This window comes from Myxine glutinosa, chromosome 6 (genome assembly GCF_964187855.1).
Source record: "Myxine glutinosa chromosome 6, kmMyxGlut1.1, whole genome shotgun sequence".
NCBI classification, from domain to species: domain Eukaryota; kingdom Metazoa; phylum Chordata; class Myxini; order Myxiniformes; family Myxinidae; genus Myxine; species Myxine glutinosa.
In genome coordinates this window covers 124,977,695-124,997,634 of record NC_136266.1, presented here as the reverse complement: position 1 = coordinate 124,997,634, position 19,940 = coordinate 124,977,695, and the positions used below count along the sequence as shown (strand labels likewise).

Below are 19,940 nucleotides of genomic sequence, written 5' to 3'. Positions count from 1 at the left end.
ATGCAATGCGTTCTTCTGACACATCCTTTTATTTGGGCGGTGTATAGTCAACACAGCAACTGACAGCTGCCTCAATTGCTTCACCCCCCCTCCCCCCCCCCCCGAAAAAAACAAAAAAACCTGAATTACGTGCATGAAGCAAAAACATGCCTACTGTTTACAATTCCAAGCACCCCACTGTACTGGAAAACGAGGGAATAGGAATACTGTACAGTAAAGGATGTGACTTGTAATATCCTCTCCCACCTGGAGGCAGCGCTACATGATACACTTCTACAAAGAGAATTTACGTCCCTCCTGCCCCCTCACCCCCCAAGACACAAGCAAAGGTAAAACACCCCTATTCACTAATTGAGATCATGCTGATCCTATGGAGCAAGCCTGGATGTAATCGGCCCAGAAATGTAGGAGGAGTAGCACGACAAACACACACAGGTCCGTGAATTATAGGAAGGATAGACGCCAAGGATTACATGTTCAAGACGGACTTGGATCTCCTTTTGTTCCTGTGTCATACTTCCAATATATCCCTTCCATTTCCCTATGAACATGTAAATCACCCTGGCATTGTTTCATATGTTGAGACAGGACAAGCTCAAAGCTTACCTCAAATGAGTGATGCTGTATCTGCTGAAATGAGTGATGACTTTAAATCATCAGAAGGCCTCCTCACTCCCACAACGATATTATCTGGTTCATCGCTTGTTAAACTCACTTTGCTGTCAGGCTGTACAATGAGCCTCAGTTGGGGAAGAATTCGTTCCAGCTCGAGATTCCACTCTTCTGTGTTAACCTGAGACTCGAGCACAGATTCAGGACGTCCCGGCACGGGAGGCTGGAAGTGTAAATCAAACGGGAACCATTCAATTATGAAGAAATGCAAACTCTTAACTCTGGGGGCGAGCCCTTAATTGGATAAACATAGGGGCAATACTCCTGGCGCTCACCTGGTAGAATAAACAGTATACTGCACTGACTAAAGGTATATAAAACCTATTGCAGTGGTTTCTAGAAGACAGGGCAACATGTAGAATCATGCTAACATAATCATAAGACTTTAAACAAACAAAAGAAATACCTATTTTGGGGGCTTTGAATCCGACATGAACTTCGTTCCAGGTGAGCTAAAAATGGATAGAGACACAGGGAAGTTGACGGTGTGCTGGTAGAAAGTGTGGGCAGCAATTTTAATACCCACGTCATTCATATGTCGCCCATCAAGGTCCAGCAAAACGTCTCCCTCCTCAGAATCAACATCGTTATTCCAAGGCTCCGCCACCTGCTCAGACAAATGAACAAACACCAATATTTTTTTAGGAATTTACCTTCCACCACTCACATGTTTTAAGATTTTGTTATCGAGAGTGTCACTTGCCTCTACATTGTCGAGATTGAGCTCAGCTCCTTCCTCTTCCAACAACTCCTGCTCTTCTTCGGCCTCCTCGGGATACCTGGGTCTTCGTGAGTATGTTGGAATGAAGAAAAATGGACACATTCACCAATCGACACTTATTCCTTCCTTTACATGCACCAACTTAAATATAAAACAACACAAATGTAAGATTTCACTGGACCACCATCAACTGAATACGCCCCTTATACAAGCCTGAACGTAACAAGCATGTAAGCATGCACAACCCACTCGCATAGCACTCACCTCTGCCAGGAAAAGCCAGAGGACTTCAATGCATGGTCAGTGAGTCGATCAAGAACCATGCACACACTCTCTCCAAAGCCCACCTTTAAACGAGATGGTGGAACATCTACAGAAAGATCCTACAGATGAAGAAAAGGGTTCAGGTTTGAATCAGAGGACAAATTGAGAAATCAAGTAGTTTGTATCATCGTACACTGGTTTAATGCCACAGCAACTACATGAGGTTGTGTGTATTGCAGCAAGAAGGGTGCTAACTCACCACTGAGCGCAGAAACTCCAGGATAGACGCCACGGTGACATTTGGATCGTTCGATTCGAGAAAAGTGGACCCATCCCATTCCCCAAAAGCAGCCCTTTTGCCCTTTGCCATTGCCATTAGCCAAGTGCACAGAGAGGCAAACAGGTGAAATTGTTCACCAGGGTTTGTTTGCAGTGCAAAGTAATGCCTGTGGAAGAAGGCAAAAGCATCAGACGAGGAAAGGTCCCTCCCAGCCTGCCAATTGTTAACCGTGGAAAGCAAACCATTTGGTTAATTAGGAAATAGGAAGAACATAGAGTAAACTAGAACGGGCACTCGGTAGAGCGCATACCTTCGCCGCAGCTACTGTTCTGTACTTGGCATGGGAGTGTAGGGAACAGAACAGTGAACAGTTTGGTGCTGATTTCATGCAAATCGGATAAGAATTGACCGAGTTATGACAAAAAACGCACATTTTGCAAGGTCGTGACCCCCCTGACCTTTGACCCCCAACCGCTAACAAGGGTAATGTCTTCACTGGGTCATGTCGTATATCACAAGATCGGGCATTGAATTCTGAACATTTTGGCATTAGTTGCATGCCAATTGGATAAAAATTGACCGCGCTATGGTAAAAATACGATTTTGACCTTTTCGTGACCTTGACCTTGACCTTTGACCCGATTGCTCCCAAAATCTAATCAAATGTGTCCCGTATAATAACCAATCATCCCACCAAATTTCATGCAATTCGGTTGAATACTTTTTGAGTTATGCGAATAACATACACACACACACACACACAGACATACAAATAAATACACAGCGATCAAAACATAACCTTCCGCTTTTGCGAAGGTAACAAGACCGGTTAATAATAAATTGTACAACTAAACCATAGTGTGAAATGAAGGATAAAGAGCAAAACAACCGATTTGTAGCACGTGCGATGGAAACATCCTCACCGAGGAAATGCTTTGAATCTAACATGGCGCAGAAATTTTTCCTCAAAGTCCAGGATTTTCAGCTTTTCCAAAACATTTTCCATAGTGACGACAGCAGCAAATGCTGCACCGGGCCCCTTGTCTTCGTCAACGTCATCATGACGTCTCTCTCCAGCGTCAGCTACCGCAACCGCCCCTTTAAACCTGTCGCCAGCTTCACTCCCCTCTGCATCCATTGTCACCCGAGATTGGCTGCTTCTCCGCCTTCGACCTTCGGCAGTCACAACCCGGGCTGCACCCATTGCCCGCAACTCTTCCTCAGCCATTGTTTGTCAAGGTTAATTCTGGGAGCAGCAAAATGGAGAAGCCTTTCATCAATTGCAGAACAATTGAGATGCACAGTAGCAAATAATGGAATATTGTCAGTCACAAAAAGGATTACAAAAACTAGAGCAATGCGACTGTGTCATCAATATGCCTCCACATGTCATGGGTATATTCCCTCATTCCCTGTCCTAAAAATAAACAAGTTTGATTTAAATCCCTTCAGCTGTTTTCAAGTATCACATTTTCACCAGCCATGACAGGTTTCACATCAATTGGTGAAGCGGTTTCAGAGAAGGGATATTTTTAAATATCGGCTTTAAAGCTAATATGGTTGCCACACCACGTGACATATGACCTTAAAAATGTACACTCTGCATATGAATGGGTAGGGAATCGTGTTTGTGAAGTTTCGTGTTGATCGGATAAAATTCGTTTTTCTCATCCAAGATGGCTGCCAAACCACATGACCTACGGCATCATCATTTTCAAACTATATGCAACAATGTTGTTAGATGACATTTGTACAATTTACAATCAATAAGGTAAGTGGTTTTAGAGATATAATTATTTAATATATTCCTCAATCCACACCATGCGACCTTGGTCGCTGCCACCAATGCCACACCATGCGCTGCCACACCATGGCAGCCACACCAGGCGATCAATGATGTTTTCGTGATCAACTTTTAACCGCCATGTCTATTCAATGACAGATGTAAAGTTTCAAGTCAATCGGATTTGGTGGTTTGGGAGATGTTTTTTTAAAGGTTTTAGGTTAAATCCAATATGGCTGCCAAACCATGTGACCTATGATGTCATAAATTTAATATTTCAATAAAATGGGTCACAGATCATGTGCATGCAATTTCAGATTCTTAGGATAAGGAATTTGATTAAAACATTTTTGGCTGTTATACCACATCACCTATGATGTCACCATTATCATGATTTTGTTCCTCATTGGGAGCACTTGACAATATGCCACGTTTCAAATTTTTCCATTCAGCGGTTTCCGAGAAATAATTTTTTAATTATTTGCGTTTAATCGAAGACGTCTGCCATACCACGTGGCCGGTGACATCACAATTATCATAAAAACATTCTGCATGGGTGTCACTCCTAGCCTGAAAGTTTTCGTCTCAATTGGACATATGGTTGCCGAGAAAGTTGAGGTTTAGCCTGTACGGACGGACGGACAACCCGAAAACATAATGCCTCCGTCCACCTTCGGGGGCGGAGGCATAAAAATGGAATTAAATGTTTCATCGATACTTGAAGATTCCGTATTTACAATTTTGTATATATTCAAAGGACGAGAGCCATATGTTTTTGCAAGTATAGTGGAAATGTGGAATGAGTACATCTGTATGTATATGTGTAGATATTGTATTGTAGGCAAGACATACTCAGCCGTGTTCTTGTCGTGTATCCTGCCACCTGCTACAGATGGCAAAAGGATAGTTGAGTGACTGTTTTACAGTGAAGCATGTTTTTACCGTTTTTACCCACCAATCATCGTTTTTTTTTCTCTCTGGATGCTTTTTCCACTCTTTGGTCTGGTTTTAGAAGGAGAAAATCCGATTTCTTTTATTTTTCGGCCAATCTTCATGAAGGGCGAATGACATCACTTGGAAGAACGGAGAGGACAGAAGCACTTACGGCCTTGTGGGGAGCTCCAATTCTAGTTCCCGCCGAATTGGAGTTATACCAAGCAAAGAAAGTATGACTTTCGTGGGACGTCTCCTATGCGATCTGGATGTGGATTCTACTTTATCATTACCATGGGAATTTTTCACCAGTGCTTGTGGTTTTCTTTCACTCAAGGTCAAGGACATTCCACGTTTTCCCTGAGGAGTTGTCCCCGGGGCCTCGGATACTTTTATTACGGACCTTTTGCGAGTTATTTAGTATTCTCAATAATAAAGGCCAAAAACGATAAATAGATGAGGTGTGTGTGTGTGTGTGTGTGTGTGTGTGTGTGTGTGTGTGTGTGTGTGTGTGTGTGTGCGTGTCATGTTTTTTATGGAGTTCTACTGGAGCTCTCTGATGTGGAATGTGATACACCAAAATGATCATCATTATCTCCTGAGTTGATTAGGTTAATCATCGATACATAATCCAGAATAATTCTCATGCTTTAAACGCACGGCATGTTAAGGTGTATAGACAAGCTTAGTCGGTCCTTCCACGGTATGGCATTCTAATGACAAAAAAAAATAACAAAAAAATGATAACATTGTAACAAAGCATATATTAATTAATAGTAATAATATTAACAATAATATTATTATCATTTCGCAATAATAATAATGATCATATAATCTTCCTTACCTGGGGCCGGTGCAAGCACATCTGGGCTTGGTGAAAGGCAAGCTAATGCACTACAACAGGCAGGTATGCCACATGACCGTAAAGACAAATTAAAATATGGCCCAAGAGCATCTCAAAAAGTTGCATCAAATGTAAGGATTCAGACAAAACTTGGTGTTCGAGTTGGTTAGGTGACATTAACTTGCAGCCTGGTGGAGCCTCTCTACCAAGTGACGATCTAGTTACCTACGCCACCAAAGGTGGATGGAGGTTATGTTTTCACCCCTGTCTGTCTGTTTGTCTGTCCGACTGTGAACAACATATCTCAAAAAATTGTGGAGGGATTCGGACGAAATTTGACAGACAGGTCGCGTATGTGACAAGGACGAAATGATTAGATTTTAGTTCAGGTCCGAATTCAGATCCGGCCGATACAAAACACAAACTGTTCACCAGGTGGAGGTATGTGCTTTACCGTGTGCCGCTCTGGTGTGAACTGTTCTTCAATGCACATAGCACATGGTGAATAGGAATTGTATTTATCATTTTTGTAATTTCTAATGTTCATAACAATGTTTAAATGCAGGTAAACCGGATTTTAGCCACATCAACCCAGGTAACACAAAACATTTTGACAGCATTTGAAAAAGGTTGCAGACAAACGAAAACATTATTTTGTGGGTTTTTTAAACATCACGAAAACATTATCAGAAAACACTGCACGTTTAAAACGTTTTTTTAAACACGTTTACGTTTATGATGTTAATTTGTATGTACATATCGTAATATTTTTTAAAATGTCATTCGATACAGTTTTAATGATGTTCTGAAAAACATACAAACTAATGTTTCCATGATGTTAAACCGGTTGCCGGGGTAACGCGCTGACGGAATTAAATGACAGTATCACGCTAAAAACGAAATGCAGTACTGCCATACCTCCTTCAACAACCTCACACGGTAAGGGAAGAGTTTCACAAATCACGTAAACCCACAAAGAGGCGACAAAGAGCAAATGTGCCAACAGCTTGAACAGCGCCGTCGAACGGTTTGCGTCATGAAAATTACTGGAACATTGTGATATTGACACACGGTTAACTGTAACTCTCTATTTCTCGCTTTCTATTTTCTGGCTATTTTACGTCTTACAAAACGTTCTTTTTTTTTTTTACAATATGGCACAATTTTTCTTTTTTACAAATACACCGCTTGAGTTGCGATACCATCGGCGTTGTTCATGTGAACGGGATGATCATTGCACGTATACAAAAAAATTGCGATGACAAAATGAAAAGTTAAAAAGAAACAAAATCCACTATATTATCTTTGTATTCAAACTTGCAAGTGCATTTAACAACATTGGTTTCTCTGTAAAGGGGCCGTTGGAGTAACTACAATAAGGATGGTGTATGTGATGCAGAGCACTCGTCACTTTGTTTAATGTCAAATGATTATAATTGTGAGAAATACATATACTTTCACAATTCCTTTAAGAAACTATTATTTAAAAATGAAATTAGGAATTATTTGATACAAAACATCTGGGGTGTGTTCCGTCAGCAAACGGATTAATTGCTATTGCTTGCTAAGCCTCGAGATTAAGCTTGCTGACAACTCAGGTTCCTCGTCAACCGCTTTGCAAGCAAGCGATTGAGGGAGCGCTTGCCAAACGGTAAGCAAGCCGCTTGCTAACAGAAGTCAGAACGCGCCAACTTACGTCGGCAAAATGGCCGTCGTAGTCGTATTCAAAACGATTGTTGGCTATTTCATCAATTCTCTTGTCAAATAGGACAATATCGAAACGTTCACTTCATACTATTATTGAATATTGTTATTTCTACTTTGTATCCTAGTTTTAAAAAATCTACAAACATGTAAAACCCCTCCAGCCCCTCCCCAAAATATACAGTGGAAGGTTTATAGATAAGCTTGGTTGGGAGCTCCCCCTTCTGACTCGTTTATTTCCCTCGCTGGAGGAGAGGGTATTGCATTTGAGTCCATTTGTTACTTCGCAAAAAAACAAATTTTTGACAAGTATATCGATCACTCCGGTTTGTGTGTGTGTGTGTGTGTGTGTGTGTGTGTGTGTGTGTGTGTGTGTGTGTGTGTGTGTGTGTGTGTGTGTGTGTGTGTGTGTGTGTGTGTGTGTGTGTGTGTGTGTGTCCGCTCATTTATATTTGCGTACAGCTACAGGTCACAATTTGAAACCGAACTTCACAAAACTTCACCAAACGGTGGAGTTCGTGGTCTAACCAAATCCTATATACTTTTGAGGTCAAAAGGTTTTTGGGCCAAAGCCTAAAGGTCAACCACTTTTTTTAATTCCTAAAATCCTCAATTTTCATCCGATTGACTTGAACTTTGAAGAGGATTTTCCTATCAGCTAATTGAATTCAACCACCAACTACGTTTGAGAACAGCATAGGTCACACGCTCAATATAGGCCAAAGGTCAACAACCATTTCTAATTTCTAAAATCCTCAATTTTCATCTGATTGACTTGGAATTTGAATGAGATTTTCATATCAGCTAACCGAATTCAAACACCAACTATTTTTGAGATCAGTATAGGCCAAAAGGTCAACATAGCCAAAGGTCAACAATCTCAGATTTCCGAAATTCTCAATTTTCATCTGATTTACTTGAAAACTGAAGAGGATTTTTATATCAGCTTACTGAAACCAACCACCAACTATTTTTTGAGGTCGACATAGGTCAAAAGGTCAACATAGGCCATATTCCTAAAATTGTCAATTTTCATCCGATTAACTTAAACTTTGAAGACGATTTGCATATCAGGTCACTGAATTCAATCACCAATTATTTTTGAGGTCAAAAGGATGCTCTACTGAGTACCATTCCATTTTGTTATGTTTTTCCAAGTGTCGCCCTATGAGTAATTTTTCATTTGTCTGTGTGTTTGTTACTTGGACAAAAATATATATTTTTGACAAGTATGTTGATCACTCCGGTTTGCGTGTCCGCTCACTTATACTTGCCTTCAGGTCGCAATTTTAACTCTGATCTTAAGCTGATGGTAGAGTTGTGGTCCGACAGATTTCCTATTTCTTTTTGAGGTAAAAGGTCAAAAGGTCAACATAGGCCAGAGGTCAACTAAGTTTTTTCAGATTTATAAAATCCTCAATTTTCATCCGATTGACTTGAAATTTGAAGAAGATTTTCATATCGGCTAACTGAATTCAAGCACCAACTATTTTTGAGATCAGCATAGGCCAAAAGGTCAACATAGGCCAAAGATCAACAACCATTTCAAATTTCTAAAATCCTCAATTTTCATCCGATTGAATTGAAATTTGAATAGGATTTTCATATGAGCGAACTGAATTCAACCACCAACTATTTTTGAAGTCAACATAGGTCACAAAGTCAACATAGGCCAAAGGTCAACCACTTTTCTCGAATTACTAAAATCCTCAATTTTCATCCGATTGACTTGAAATTTGAATATAATTTTCATATCAGGTCAGAGAATTCAACCACCAATATATTTGTGAGGTCAAACGGATGCTCTACTGAGTTCCAATCTACTTTGTTCTCTTTTGCCAAGTGTCGCTCTATGAGTAATTTTTCATTCGTCTGGTTGTCTGTCTGTTTGTCCGCACAGAATAAATATGATTTTCTCTGCAACCGTTGGTCCGATTGACTGGAAATTTTCACCATAGGTGCACCTCTTCCTGTAGATCTTTTAAAATGGGCTTCCGCTTCCGGTTTTGCCGGCAAGGTTGTGTTTGTTCCAAGCTCTCCACGCTATCAAAGTTAAGTATTTTTTGCCATTTGTATTTATGTCAAAACTGTATTTTTATTTTACGGTGTGTGTGCCTACTGTGTGTTTCTAGGAAGATCTCAGTGTAAATCGTGTATACCTGTATATAATCTTCAGTTGTTTCCTGCCGCGTTTTTCAGGCCTGGTCCCTCGAGGCTTTGTTGTCTTCTTTCGGCGGTCGTTTGTGGTCCATTTACTTTCGTTCTCTCACTGTTTTTTTTCCAGTCTTTCTTTTCACCCCATACTTCCCTGAACATCTTACCCTTTGTTTATAGTCTTAAATAAAAAAATAAAAAAATTAAAAATCGAATTTCCTTCTTTGTTCGTGTTCGTTCGTTCTTCGACCTCCTGTTGTTTTTTTTCTCTCCTTCCTTCATGACTCAATCCTCTCCAGCCAAAAGACACCTTTCCAATTCTATTTTTCACCATACTCCTTCAACTTTCTCCTTTTTCCTCTGATCCACTTTCACCTAACCTTCAAGAAAACATCAACGAATAATTTAATAAGTAGGCCTCTCCTCTCGTACTAACACATTTGCTTATTCCCTGTTCGTTACTTACTCCCTGTTCCTTCGTTCTCTGCTATCCTGGCTGTCAATCTCCTATTCTTCTGTTCCTGCTTCTGAACCTGTGCTGGAATCATTAATCCCCATTAGGAATACTTCATGCCCTCATTTAGGGAATTTTCCCAGATAGTTTTCACGATTTAGTTTTAAAATGTTTAAACTTTCTCCTGAAGTGTAGTATTCTGTTGTATATTATAACACACTTTTCTTCTTTTTCTTTAAAAGGTTGCTTTCGATTTGCTCACCAAATCTCTTCATTTTAAATAAAAATTCAATCTCTTACAGTTCTTCCTTCCTACATTCCCTAAACTCACCTGCATTCCACCCCTCATCCAACGTTTTCAAATGGACCTCTGACTCGAAAATCACAAGAAACACATTTTGGTATAAATGTTCGTTTTCCATTAATTGTCCAACACTTTCTAAAATCCAAACTCACCCCGCCCCTCCTAAACTCCCCCCTCACCCATCCCTTTCAACTCTCCACTCTTGCCTCTCCCCTCCTAAACTCCCCCTCACCCATCACCTCCCAAACTCCGCCCTCACCCTGCTCCTCATAAATTCCCCCCTCACCTCTCCCCTTCAAAACTCCCCCCTACCCCCCCCCCCCCTTCAAATCTCCCCACCCTCCTTTTTTCTCCAATTCTCCCATCTCACCTCTCCTCAAAGTGTCCTCCTCGCTTCCTCTCCCTTCCAACTCTTACTTCCATCTCCTCCAACCTTCTTCCTCGCTCTACCCCCCCCCCCCCTCAAACAACACCTCACTGTGCCTCACCCAATCACCATCAAACCTTTTGTCCTCCTCATCCCTCCCCTTCTCCCAGCTCTTCAGAAATCTCTGACACACAATCAACAGCTCTCCCTACCTCCTCCTCCTCTTGCTCATCTTACACTACCCCTCCCCTCCCCTGTCCTGTACTTGTGTTAGTGTTGAATAACCAATTGTCTCACTTGTGTTATTGTTGCAAAACCACTTTTCGCCCTTGTGTTAGTGTTGAATAACCACTTGTCTCACTTGTGCCAGGGTTGAAAAACCACTTTTTGCACTTGTGCTGGCGTTGAAAACCACTTTTTGCACTTGTGTTAGTGTTGATTAACCACCTGTCTCACTTGTGTTAGTGTTGCAAAACCACTTTTTGCACTTGTGTTAGTGTTGATTAACCATTTGTCTCACTTGTGTTAGTGTTGCAAACCACTTTCCGCACTTGTGCCAGTGTTGAATAACCACTTTACACACTCGTGCTAGTGTTGAAAACATCTTTTCACATGTGTTATTGTGGAATAACCACTTTTTGCACTCGTGTTAGTGTTGAAAAAACACTTTTCGGACTTGTGCTGGCATTGAAAGACTCTTTATGCACTTGTGTTAGTGTTGCAAAACCACTTTCCGCACTTGTGCTAGTGTTGCAAGACCACTTTTCTCACTCCTCTTTGTGGTGAAAACACTTTCCGCACTTGTGCTAGTGTTGAGAAGCACTTTTTGCTATTGTGTTGGTGTTGAAAACCACTTTTCATGCTCCTGTTAGTGTCCAAAATTACTGTTAGCACTTGTGTTAGTGTTGCAAAACTACTTTCCGCACTTCGACTGGCGTTGAAAACCACTTTTCGCACTGTTGTTAGTGTTTCAAAACCACTTTCCACACTTGTGCTGGCATTGAAAACCACTTTCCGCACTTGCGCCAGTGTTGCAAAACCACTTATCGCCCTCATCTTAGTGTTGAAAACCGCTTTCCGCACTTGTGTTAGTGTTGCAAAACCACTTGTCTCACTTGTGTCAGTGTTAAAAAACCACTTGACTCACTTGTGCTGGTGTTGAAAAACACTTTCCCGACTTGTGCTGTCGTTTTCCGGACTCGCACTTGTGTTAGTGTTGAATAACCACTTCTCTCACTTTTGCCAGGGTTGAAAAACCAATTTTTGCACCTGTGTTAGTGTTGAAAACCACTTTCCGCATTTGTGTTAGTGTTGCAAAATCACTTTCTGCACTTGCGCTAGTGTTGCAAAACCATTTTTCGCACTGGTGCTAGTGTTGAAAAACACTTTCCGCACTTGTGCTGGCGTGGCAAACCACTTTCCGCACTTGTGCTTGTGTTCTAAAACGACATTCCGCACTTGTGCTGGCATTGAAAACCACATTCCGCACATGAGCTGGTGTTGGAGAACCACTTTTTGCACTCCTCTTTGTGTTGAAAAACACTTTTCTCACTCGTGTTAGTGTTGAAAACCACTTTTCGCACTTGTGTTAGTGGTTGAAAACCACTTTTCGCACTTGTGTTAGTGTTGAAAACCACTTTTCGCACTTGTGTTAGTGTTGAAAACCACTTTTCGCACTTGTGTTAGTGTTGAAAACCACTTTTCACACTTGTGTTAGTGTTGAATACCACTTTTCACACTTGTGTTAGTGTTGAAAACCACTTTTCGCACTTGTGTTAGTGTTTAAAACCACTTTTCGCACTTGGGTTAGTGTTGAATACCACTTTTCACACTTGTGTTAGTGTTGAAAACAACTTTTCACACTTATGTTAGTGTTGAAAACCACTTTCCGCACTTGTGCTGGCATTGAAAAACCTCTTTATGCACTTTTGTTAGTGTTGAATAACCACTTGTCTCACTTGTATTAGTGTTGCAAAACCACTTTTCGCACTTGTGTTAGTGTTGAATAACCACTTGTCCCACTTCTGCCAGGGTTGAAAAACCACTTTTCGCACTTGGGTTAGTATTGCAAAACCACTTGGCAGACTCGTGTGAGCATTGATAACCACTGCCCGCACTTGTGCTGGCATTGAAAACCACTTCTCGCACTTGCTTTGGTGTTGCAAAACCACTTTTCACACTTGTGCTAGTGTTGAAAACCACTCTTCGCACTTGGGTTAGTGTTGCAAAACCACTTGTCTCACTCGTGTTAGTGTTGCAAAACCACTTTCCGCACTTTCGCTTGTGTTGAAAAGCACTTTCCGGACTTGTGCTGTCGTGGAAAACCACTCTCCGCACTTGTGCTCGTGTTGAATACCACTTTTTGCACTTGTGTTAGTGTTGAATAACTAATTGTCTCACTTGTGTTAGTGTTGCAAAACCACTTTTAGCACTTGTGTTAGTGTTGAATAACCACTTGTCTCACTTGTGCCAGGGTTGAAAAACCACTTTTTGCACTTGTGTTAGTGTTGAAAACCACTTTCCGCACTTGTGTTAGTGTTGAAAATCCTCTTGTCTCACTTGTGCCAGTGTTGAATAACCACTTTACACACTCGTGTTATTGTTGAATAACCACTTTTCGCACTTGTGCTAGTGTTGAATTATTTTTTCGCGCTTGTCTTAGTGTTGCAAAACCACTTTTAGCACTCGTGTTAGTGTTGAAAAACCACTATTCGGACTTGTGTAATTTTTGCAAAACTAATTTTCGCAGTTGTGCTGGCGTTGAAAACCTCTTTACGCACTTGTGTTAGTGTTGCAAAACCATTTTCCGCACTTGTGCTTGTGTTGCAAAACCACTTTTCACACTCCTCTTAGTGGCAAAAACACATTCTGCACTTGCGCTAGTGTTGAGAAGCACTTTTTGCTCTTGTGCTGGTGTTGAAAACCACTTTTCATGCTCCTGTTAGTGTTCAAAATTACTTTTAGCATTTGTGTTTGTGTTGCAAAACTACTTTCCGCACTTCGACTGGCGTTGAAAACCACTTTTCGCCCTTGTGTTAGTGTTTCAAATCCACTTTCTGCACTCATGCTGGTGTTGAAAACCACTTGGGTTAGTATTGCAAAACAACTTTAAGCACGTTGCGCGAGTGTTGCAAAACCACGTTCCGCACTTCGACTGGCGTTGAAAACCACTTTTCGCCCTTGTGTTAGTGTTTCAAATCCACTTTCTGCACTTGTGCTGGCGTTGAAACCACTTTTTGCACTTGTGTTATTGCTGAATAACCACTTTTCGCACTTGTGTTAGTGTTGATTAACCACTTGTCTCACTTGTGCCAGTGTTGAATAACCACTTTACACACTCGTGCTCGTGTTGAAAACCACTTTTCGCATTTGGGTTAGTGTTGCAAAACCACTTGTCTCACTCGTGTTAGTGTTGAATAACCACTTATGTCACTTGTGTTAGTGTTGAAAAACCACTTTCCGCACTTGCGCTCGTGTTGAAAAACACTTTCCGGACTTGTGCTGTCATGGAAAACCACTCTCCGCACTTGTGCTGGTGTTGAAAACCACTTTTTGCACTTGTGTTAGTGTTGATTAACCAATTGTCTTACTTGTGTTCGCATTGCAAAACCACTTTTTGCACTTGTGTTAGTGTTGAAAATCCACTCGTCTCACTTGTGCCAGTGTTGAATAAACATTTTACACACTCGTGTTAGAGTTGAAAACCACTTTTCACACATGTGTTATTGTTGACATAAGCACTTTACACACTCGTGCTAGTGTTGAAAAACATTTTTTGCGCTTGTCTTAGTGTTAGTCTAGTAGGAAGACTAGGTCCCCCTGCACCCCCCGGAGATATACTTCTAATCAGTGTTTCTAGATTGGAAAAAATGTGTAGAAAATGACTAGCTATGGCCCCAAGCTGAAAAAATGTCCCACATACCATTTTTATGCAAATTACTGCTGCCATTATCAAAAAAACGATTTTTGACATATCTCAGCCAATATTGCAGATAATTGAAAAATGAAGGTGTCTAGACCCATGTTTTGAAGGGCATAGATCATGATAGAACTATTCATAACATGATTACATGTGTCTATGGTATACTAGTATGCTAATTAGTGCTTTATTTACAAAATAATCACAGTTTTACGAAATAATAGACTCATATTAAGGTCCGTCTACACAGACGTTAACACAAAGTTTTATTTTTCTAAATATTACAACTGTCAAAATAGTCCTAGCACTCAATGTGACCACTCTTCTCTTGCTTGTTTTAGATAAACATCATTAGCATTAGTGATTCTACACTGAGTCAGTCATCATCATTTTCATCGAAATCGTCAGAGTCAAACTCTTCTTCTCCTTCCTCTTCCTCCTCCTCTTCGTGCTCTCCTGTGTTCAGAAGATCCACCAGTGAGGTTGGTAGGATGGGACCACTGGACCACATTGGTTTCAACAGTCCTTCATCAGTCCTTATCCATCCTTGCTCCTCATAAGGTTTTGGCTTTTCGATGATAGGTTGATCGGCTCTTTTGTACAATGCTACGCGGTGGTTCACACGCTGGATGTGCGGCTTCAGGGCAGACTGGCATGGAGGAAGGCGAGCCAGATCAACCTTGGACTTGGATGTGAGGGTCTTGTCCTCTCCCACCATTTTTCGTAGCAGCTTGGCACGGACAATGTCCACTGATGACTCGCGACTCTGGCCGTACATCACACAGGTGAATTTTTCTAACTGCCTCTCCACCTCAGGGTTGGCATCCCAGTTGTCACCCAGTTCACCGAATGCCCTGTGAAACCTGGGATTCTTCTCCAGCTTTTTCAAGGGCCCGACTTTTCCCTTCCCTTTGAAGGCACTGGTGCAGTCTTCTCCGCTGAACACATAGTACCCCAGGAGAGTGGCACAGTAGTCCTCTCCCAGGGATTCTGCCAGCTCAGAGACGTTGACAAGTTGGCGATGCTTCCCTGACCCTGTATCCAGGTACACCGTCAGCTTGATGTTGTGGGCATGGTGGAGCAGGATCAGGAGGATGTCTGTGTCCGGTGTTCTGACTACAGCGTTCTTGTATCCGATGGTAGCAGCATGATGGAGGTACAGAACCACCCTGGTATCAGTCTCTTCCTGGTTGCTGTAGATCGTGGGGAGTTCACGTACCTCGACCTGAAACACAAAAAGGCACCGCATTTCAATCACCAGTCACTGCCAGTTTCAGATCTAGACAAACATCACAGGTAATCACCTTTTTTTCAGGAAAAATTACAAATTGAATCGCCATTCACGAAGGGCTTTCAATTTTACCTTGCCATTCGTTGAGGCAAGTTGGTGGGCCTTCCCCTCCACGATCAGCACAGCCATCTCTGTTCTCTCCAGCCTGGTAGCTGCCTCTTGTCCACTCCACACTTTCAGAAGAAGCTGGCACATCTGCTTTTTGTTGTCGTCATTTGCAAGGAACATTTTGAAGTCATATGGCTTCCTGGTTGCTGGTCCAGCCAGAATGATCTTCTCTGAGCTGCCCCGCCTCAGCCTTTCCTGCGCTTTGATTGACTCAGGATGGTAACTGTCAGTGGAGAACAGAAAGTGCTGCTTGGCCACCATCTGATCAAGCACCTGCAAGCATATCTCACCACATGTTGGGGGAAGGTTGGCAAGGGTATGCAGCAGCGCCATTCCATCCTGGATGAACAGGGCATCCTTGGGGTATTGCAGATCTTGTGGTGTGGTGTCCTCTAAAAGGTAGTGCAGAATGGAGGCTTTGTTGGTTTTGCAGAAGAACCCATCTGGTGTCCCAAGGCTAGGAGGCACTGGCATCAGGCAGTACTTCATGAGTTCTCCCAGGTCTAATGGCTCATCTTGACTCTGAGACTTGACAAGGAGCAGGAATGCAAGGTTGCTTTGCTCCTGATACTGGATGACCTGGAATGATAAATGGTGATTGGTTGATATGTACTACAGGAAGGACTACAGGTGAAAATTATTCATGTGCTATAAATTGGCATATTTACAATCTTTACATTGTTCATTGATGTGCACTGTCTTTAATAAACAAATTTGGAGTTCAATCTTGTATCTCAATATAGCATGTACAGGACGCCATTTAAAAATACAACATAAAATACAAAAGCACTTGGGTATTGGATTACATCCTTACCTTGCCCTGTGAGGATGTTAGTGTGATCTTCTTGTTACTAGCCTCCATGGTCTTGAGTTTCTTTCTCTTGATTGGGTTGAAGAAGCTCTCAGGTTCTCCGCTTTCCAGGCGCCTGATGAAGTCAGCTTTCGCAGCTTTCCCCACAGCTTCTGCTTGTAACACATCCATCTCAACATCCATGGGGACGGGAGCACCAGAGGCCAGGCAGTAGAGTTTGTCCTTATCAATGATGGTGAACGGATTGGTGAAGTTCTTGATAGTAGTTAGGGTTCGCTGAACGGCCTCCTCGCCTTTTCTGATCTCTGCCTTCTCTAGTTCACGATGTCTCCCTGCTCTTGGGCAGTCTGGGTCATCGATGAGATCCACCATCTCAAGGGTCTTTTCATAGAACTGTGCCCGTGCTGTGGTTGTTCGGCACCATCTCTGGTATGCCCCAAACTGACTGTACAGGCCAGCAAAGCCACCTGAAAAGTGAACATATTTTAATTGCATAACCCAATCATTAAAAGGGAAATGTTTTGTAAGAGCAGTTTACATCATATAAAGCTGGTTTCTACAGTTTCAAATGTATAATGTACTGAAAGAAAATGATGTACCTGATGATTTAGCAAAGCGCATGAACGTTTCTTCCATTGTCTTGTCGACAGCACTGAGTGCCCCTGGTATCATCGAGCGAGCCACTGCGATTGCACCCATAGTAAGCAGGTCCTTGGCCCCTGGGTGCGTGCTTTCCAGATTTGTCAGGTGGACTTCCAGCCAAGTCAGATATCTGTAAAGTACAGAGAGGGAAATACTGTAGACATTTATTGGAATAGCTCCTCTCATAATACATGAACCCAAGTATCAATTAAAATCTACTCAGTGATGGTTATACATTTTACCATGTATGCTACACAAACCTGGAGTAGTTGTGTCCGTCAAAGGCGAAGAAGATATCTGCCATCTCTCCGTTACACTTGTGAAACAGCTGGAGGTTGTTGGTCTTCACAGAGTGGAGGAGCATGAAGACAAGATGGCAGTGGGTAATGAACGACATCCAGAAGGCAGCTGTCTTCCCCAGGTGGCCCTTGCGCACCTTTTCCTCAAAGGCATGGTACTTTTTGATGAGGAGTAGAGTTGAGGGGTCTTTGAGGGCTTCATCGAGGTGCTCTCGGTTGCAAGACTGGGTCATTCTGAGAAGCACAGCAGGGTCAGAGATCATGATGTTCTCCTCCTCAGTGAATCTCTCCATCAACAGCCTCTCCATTGCCTCACACACTGTTTTGAGGCAAAAGAGGGACTTTGCGTAGGCCTTTCCACTGAGAACACCTTTGAGAGATCCACTTGTTACTAGTTGTGCCTCAAAGAGAATCTCTGCATATCCAGAACCACGCATCTTGTGTCCAGTGAGCATCCCGATGTAGTTCATGGATGTGTGGAAGGGTCCAATCGTTACTACATGACTAGCAAATTCATTTGGCCAGCGCCAGATGATGGGAAGGGCTTTCATGCAGACACCCAGATCAAATGTATTCAGGACCCATCTCTGACCCACCTCAGCAGTTGCTGCCTCGGAACGCTTCAGTAGCTCACGAACAACTGCGTTGTCTGTGATCGGTTGGTGGATAGGCGTGCAGTAGTCGACTGTTGATTTGCTGGGTGGGGGAGAACCAGTTGCAGAGGTGAATCCCCCTAGCCCAGGCACAGGCTGCAGGCCACAGCTTCCGATGTATCTGATGAAGAGCCAGATGTAGTACTCTTGCATCGTAGTGGCATAGACTGTGTCATTCTCTGCTGGCGGTGTGAATGATGAGCCTTCAGGGAACTTCGGGCCAACGCGAGTAAAGTGCAAGGGTGGGAGAGTTTTTGGTGTGTCGACCTTCAGGCTACGCTGTTGTGACCTATTGATGGTAGGTAGCATTCGGTCCTTGCTGCTCTCGAACCCGGGCTTGACCTCCTGCACCATGATTCCTCCAGCACTGTTTACAATGTTGCTGCCGTGCACACTGGTAGTGGTTTTATTCAAGTTGTCCCACTCACAGTGGAATACAAGGTTGCCCTCTCCTGTCACAATTTGTGGTGTACGATACATGTAATCATGTTATGAATAGTTCTATCATGATCTATGCCCTTCAAAACATGGGTCTAGACACCTTCATTTTTCAATTATCTGCAATATTGGCTGAGATATGTCAAAAATCGTTTTTTTGATAATGGCAGCAGTAATTTGCATAAAAATGGTATGTGGGACATTTTTTCAGCTTGGGGCCATAGCTAGTCATTTTCTACACATTTTTTCCAATCTAGAAACACTGATTAGAAGTATATCTCCGGGGGGTGCAGGGGGACCTAGTCTTCCTACTAGACTATGTTGAATAACCACTTTTCGCACTCGTGCTAGTGTTGAAAAACATTTTTCGCGCTTGTCTTATTGTTGCAAAACCACTTTTCGCACTTGTGTTAGTGATTCAAAACCACTTTCCACACTCGTGCTGGCGTTGAAAACCACTTTCCGCACTTGCGCCAGTGTTGCAAAACCACTTATCGGCCTCATGTTTGGTGTTGAAAACCACTTTCCGCACTTTAGACTGTGGAGCAAGCCCATTTAAGATGTTATTTCGTAGTCCCCTCATTGGCAGAGGCCAAAAACCTCTGTCAAATGTATGAAAAATATAATAATCGCAAAATCGTTTTGTTCTCTCAATAAACATCCCGTCTCTTCTTGAAAATCAATAAAATAAAAGCTTTATTTGGTCTCGGAATATCTGTTAAAATCGGCTATAAATAACCCTGCATCGACGAAATGAACCAATCACAAAGCAGTTATAGCATCCTCGTTCGCGACTGAAGAATACTTGACAACAACATGGCGGACTACGCCACTTCCGCGAAAGCCGTGGTAGCTGATAAAAACAGATGTTTCATTCACTTTTCTTCAGTAAATGAAGCCGTTCTGAAACCATTTACCGATACAACTTGGTCCAGAGCATTGGAATGTGCTCAGGTTTGGAAGAGTTCTGACGGAGAAAAGGCCAAAATCGCCACCGATTTCATAAGTTCCATCGGCGGACTGTGTGCAATTAGATCTACCCAGTACCAGTACAACAGCTACGACTACGAGTACAAGTGATCCGACTATGAGTGGTCGCCATAACAAGACAATGTAAGGAAATGGCCGGCAAAAGTCAACGAGCAGTTATGAGAAAGGATCTGACAGTGAGTCGCATGACGCGAGATGAGGAAGATGTGAACCGCATCATCGAGACAACTTCAAATCTAACTAACCCATTTGAAGAGTCGGAAATGGCATCAAGTGAAGTAGTACATCTCGCGTCCGGTGTTGTGGCAT

The 19,940-nt window shown here is 42.4% G+C and overlaps 3 protein-coding genes across 4 annotated transcripts in view; 1 reads left to right on the top strand and 2 right to left on the bottom strand.

The window, feature by feature from the left end:
• The window catches only part of IFT57 (intraflagellar transport 57), a 33,508-nt gene extending 26,855 nt beyond the window's left edge, over positions 1-6,653 (bottom strand). Inside the window, exons 1-7 of the mRNA XM_068121004.2 lie at positions 6,416-6,653; positions 2,861-3,183; positions 1,917-2,103; positions 1,658-1,776; positions 1,376-1,457; positions 1,199-1,279; positions 716-835 (exon numbers count right to left, since the gene is read on the bottom strand). Of these exons, the coding sequence (XP_067977105.2) occupies positions 716-835; positions 1,199-1,279; positions 1,376-1,457; positions 1,658-1,776; positions 1,917-2,103; positions 2,861-3,165 (894 nt within the window). The 5' untranslated portion in view covers positions 3,166-3,183; positions 6,416-6,653. The remainder of the gene's footprint in view (positions 1-715; positions 836-1,198; positions 1,280-1,375; positions 1,458-1,657; positions 1,777-1,916; positions 2,104-2,860; positions 3,184-6,415) is intronic.
• Positions 6,654-7,041: 388 nt separating this feature from the next.
• The window catches only part of USP40 (ubiquitin specific peptidase 40), a 116,824-nt gene continuing 103,925 nt past the window's right edge, over positions 7,042-19,940 (top strand). For both annotated transcript variants that reach the window (XM_068121000.2, XM_068120996.2), the window contains exon 1: positions 7,042-7,148. The gene's annotated coding sequence lies outside the window, so the exon portion shown is untranslated. The remainder of the gene's footprint in view (positions 7,149-19,940) is intronic.
• Positions 14,643-18,436, bottom strand: LOC144892657 (uncharacterized). The gene is made up of 5 exons (XM_078780468.1): positions 17,512-18,436; positions 17,209-17,381; positions 16,613-17,076; positions 15,763-16,377; positions 14,643-15,624 (listed from the first exon to the last, which is right to left on the bottom strand). The coding sequence occupies exons 1-5, from the start codon at positions 18,354-18,356 to the stop codon at positions 14,776-14,778; spliced, it is 2,946 nt and encodes a 981-aa protein (XP_078636594.1). The 5' UTR covers positions 18,357-18,436; the 3' UTR covers positions 14,643-14,775.

Coding starts and splice junctions, on each gene's coding strand:
- LOC144892657 (XM_078780468.1), bottom strand. CDS start 18,356: ATGCAAGAGTACTACATCTGGCTCTTCATCAGATACATCGGAAGCTGT. Junction 17,077..17,208: donor GCGCTTTGCTAAATCATCAG/GTACATCATTTT, acceptor TTCACTTTTCAG/GTGGCTTTGCTGGCCTGTAC. Junction 16,378..16,612: donor TAACATCCTCACAGGGCAAG/GTAAGGATGTAA, acceptor TTATCATTCCAG/GTCATCCAGTATCAGGAGCA.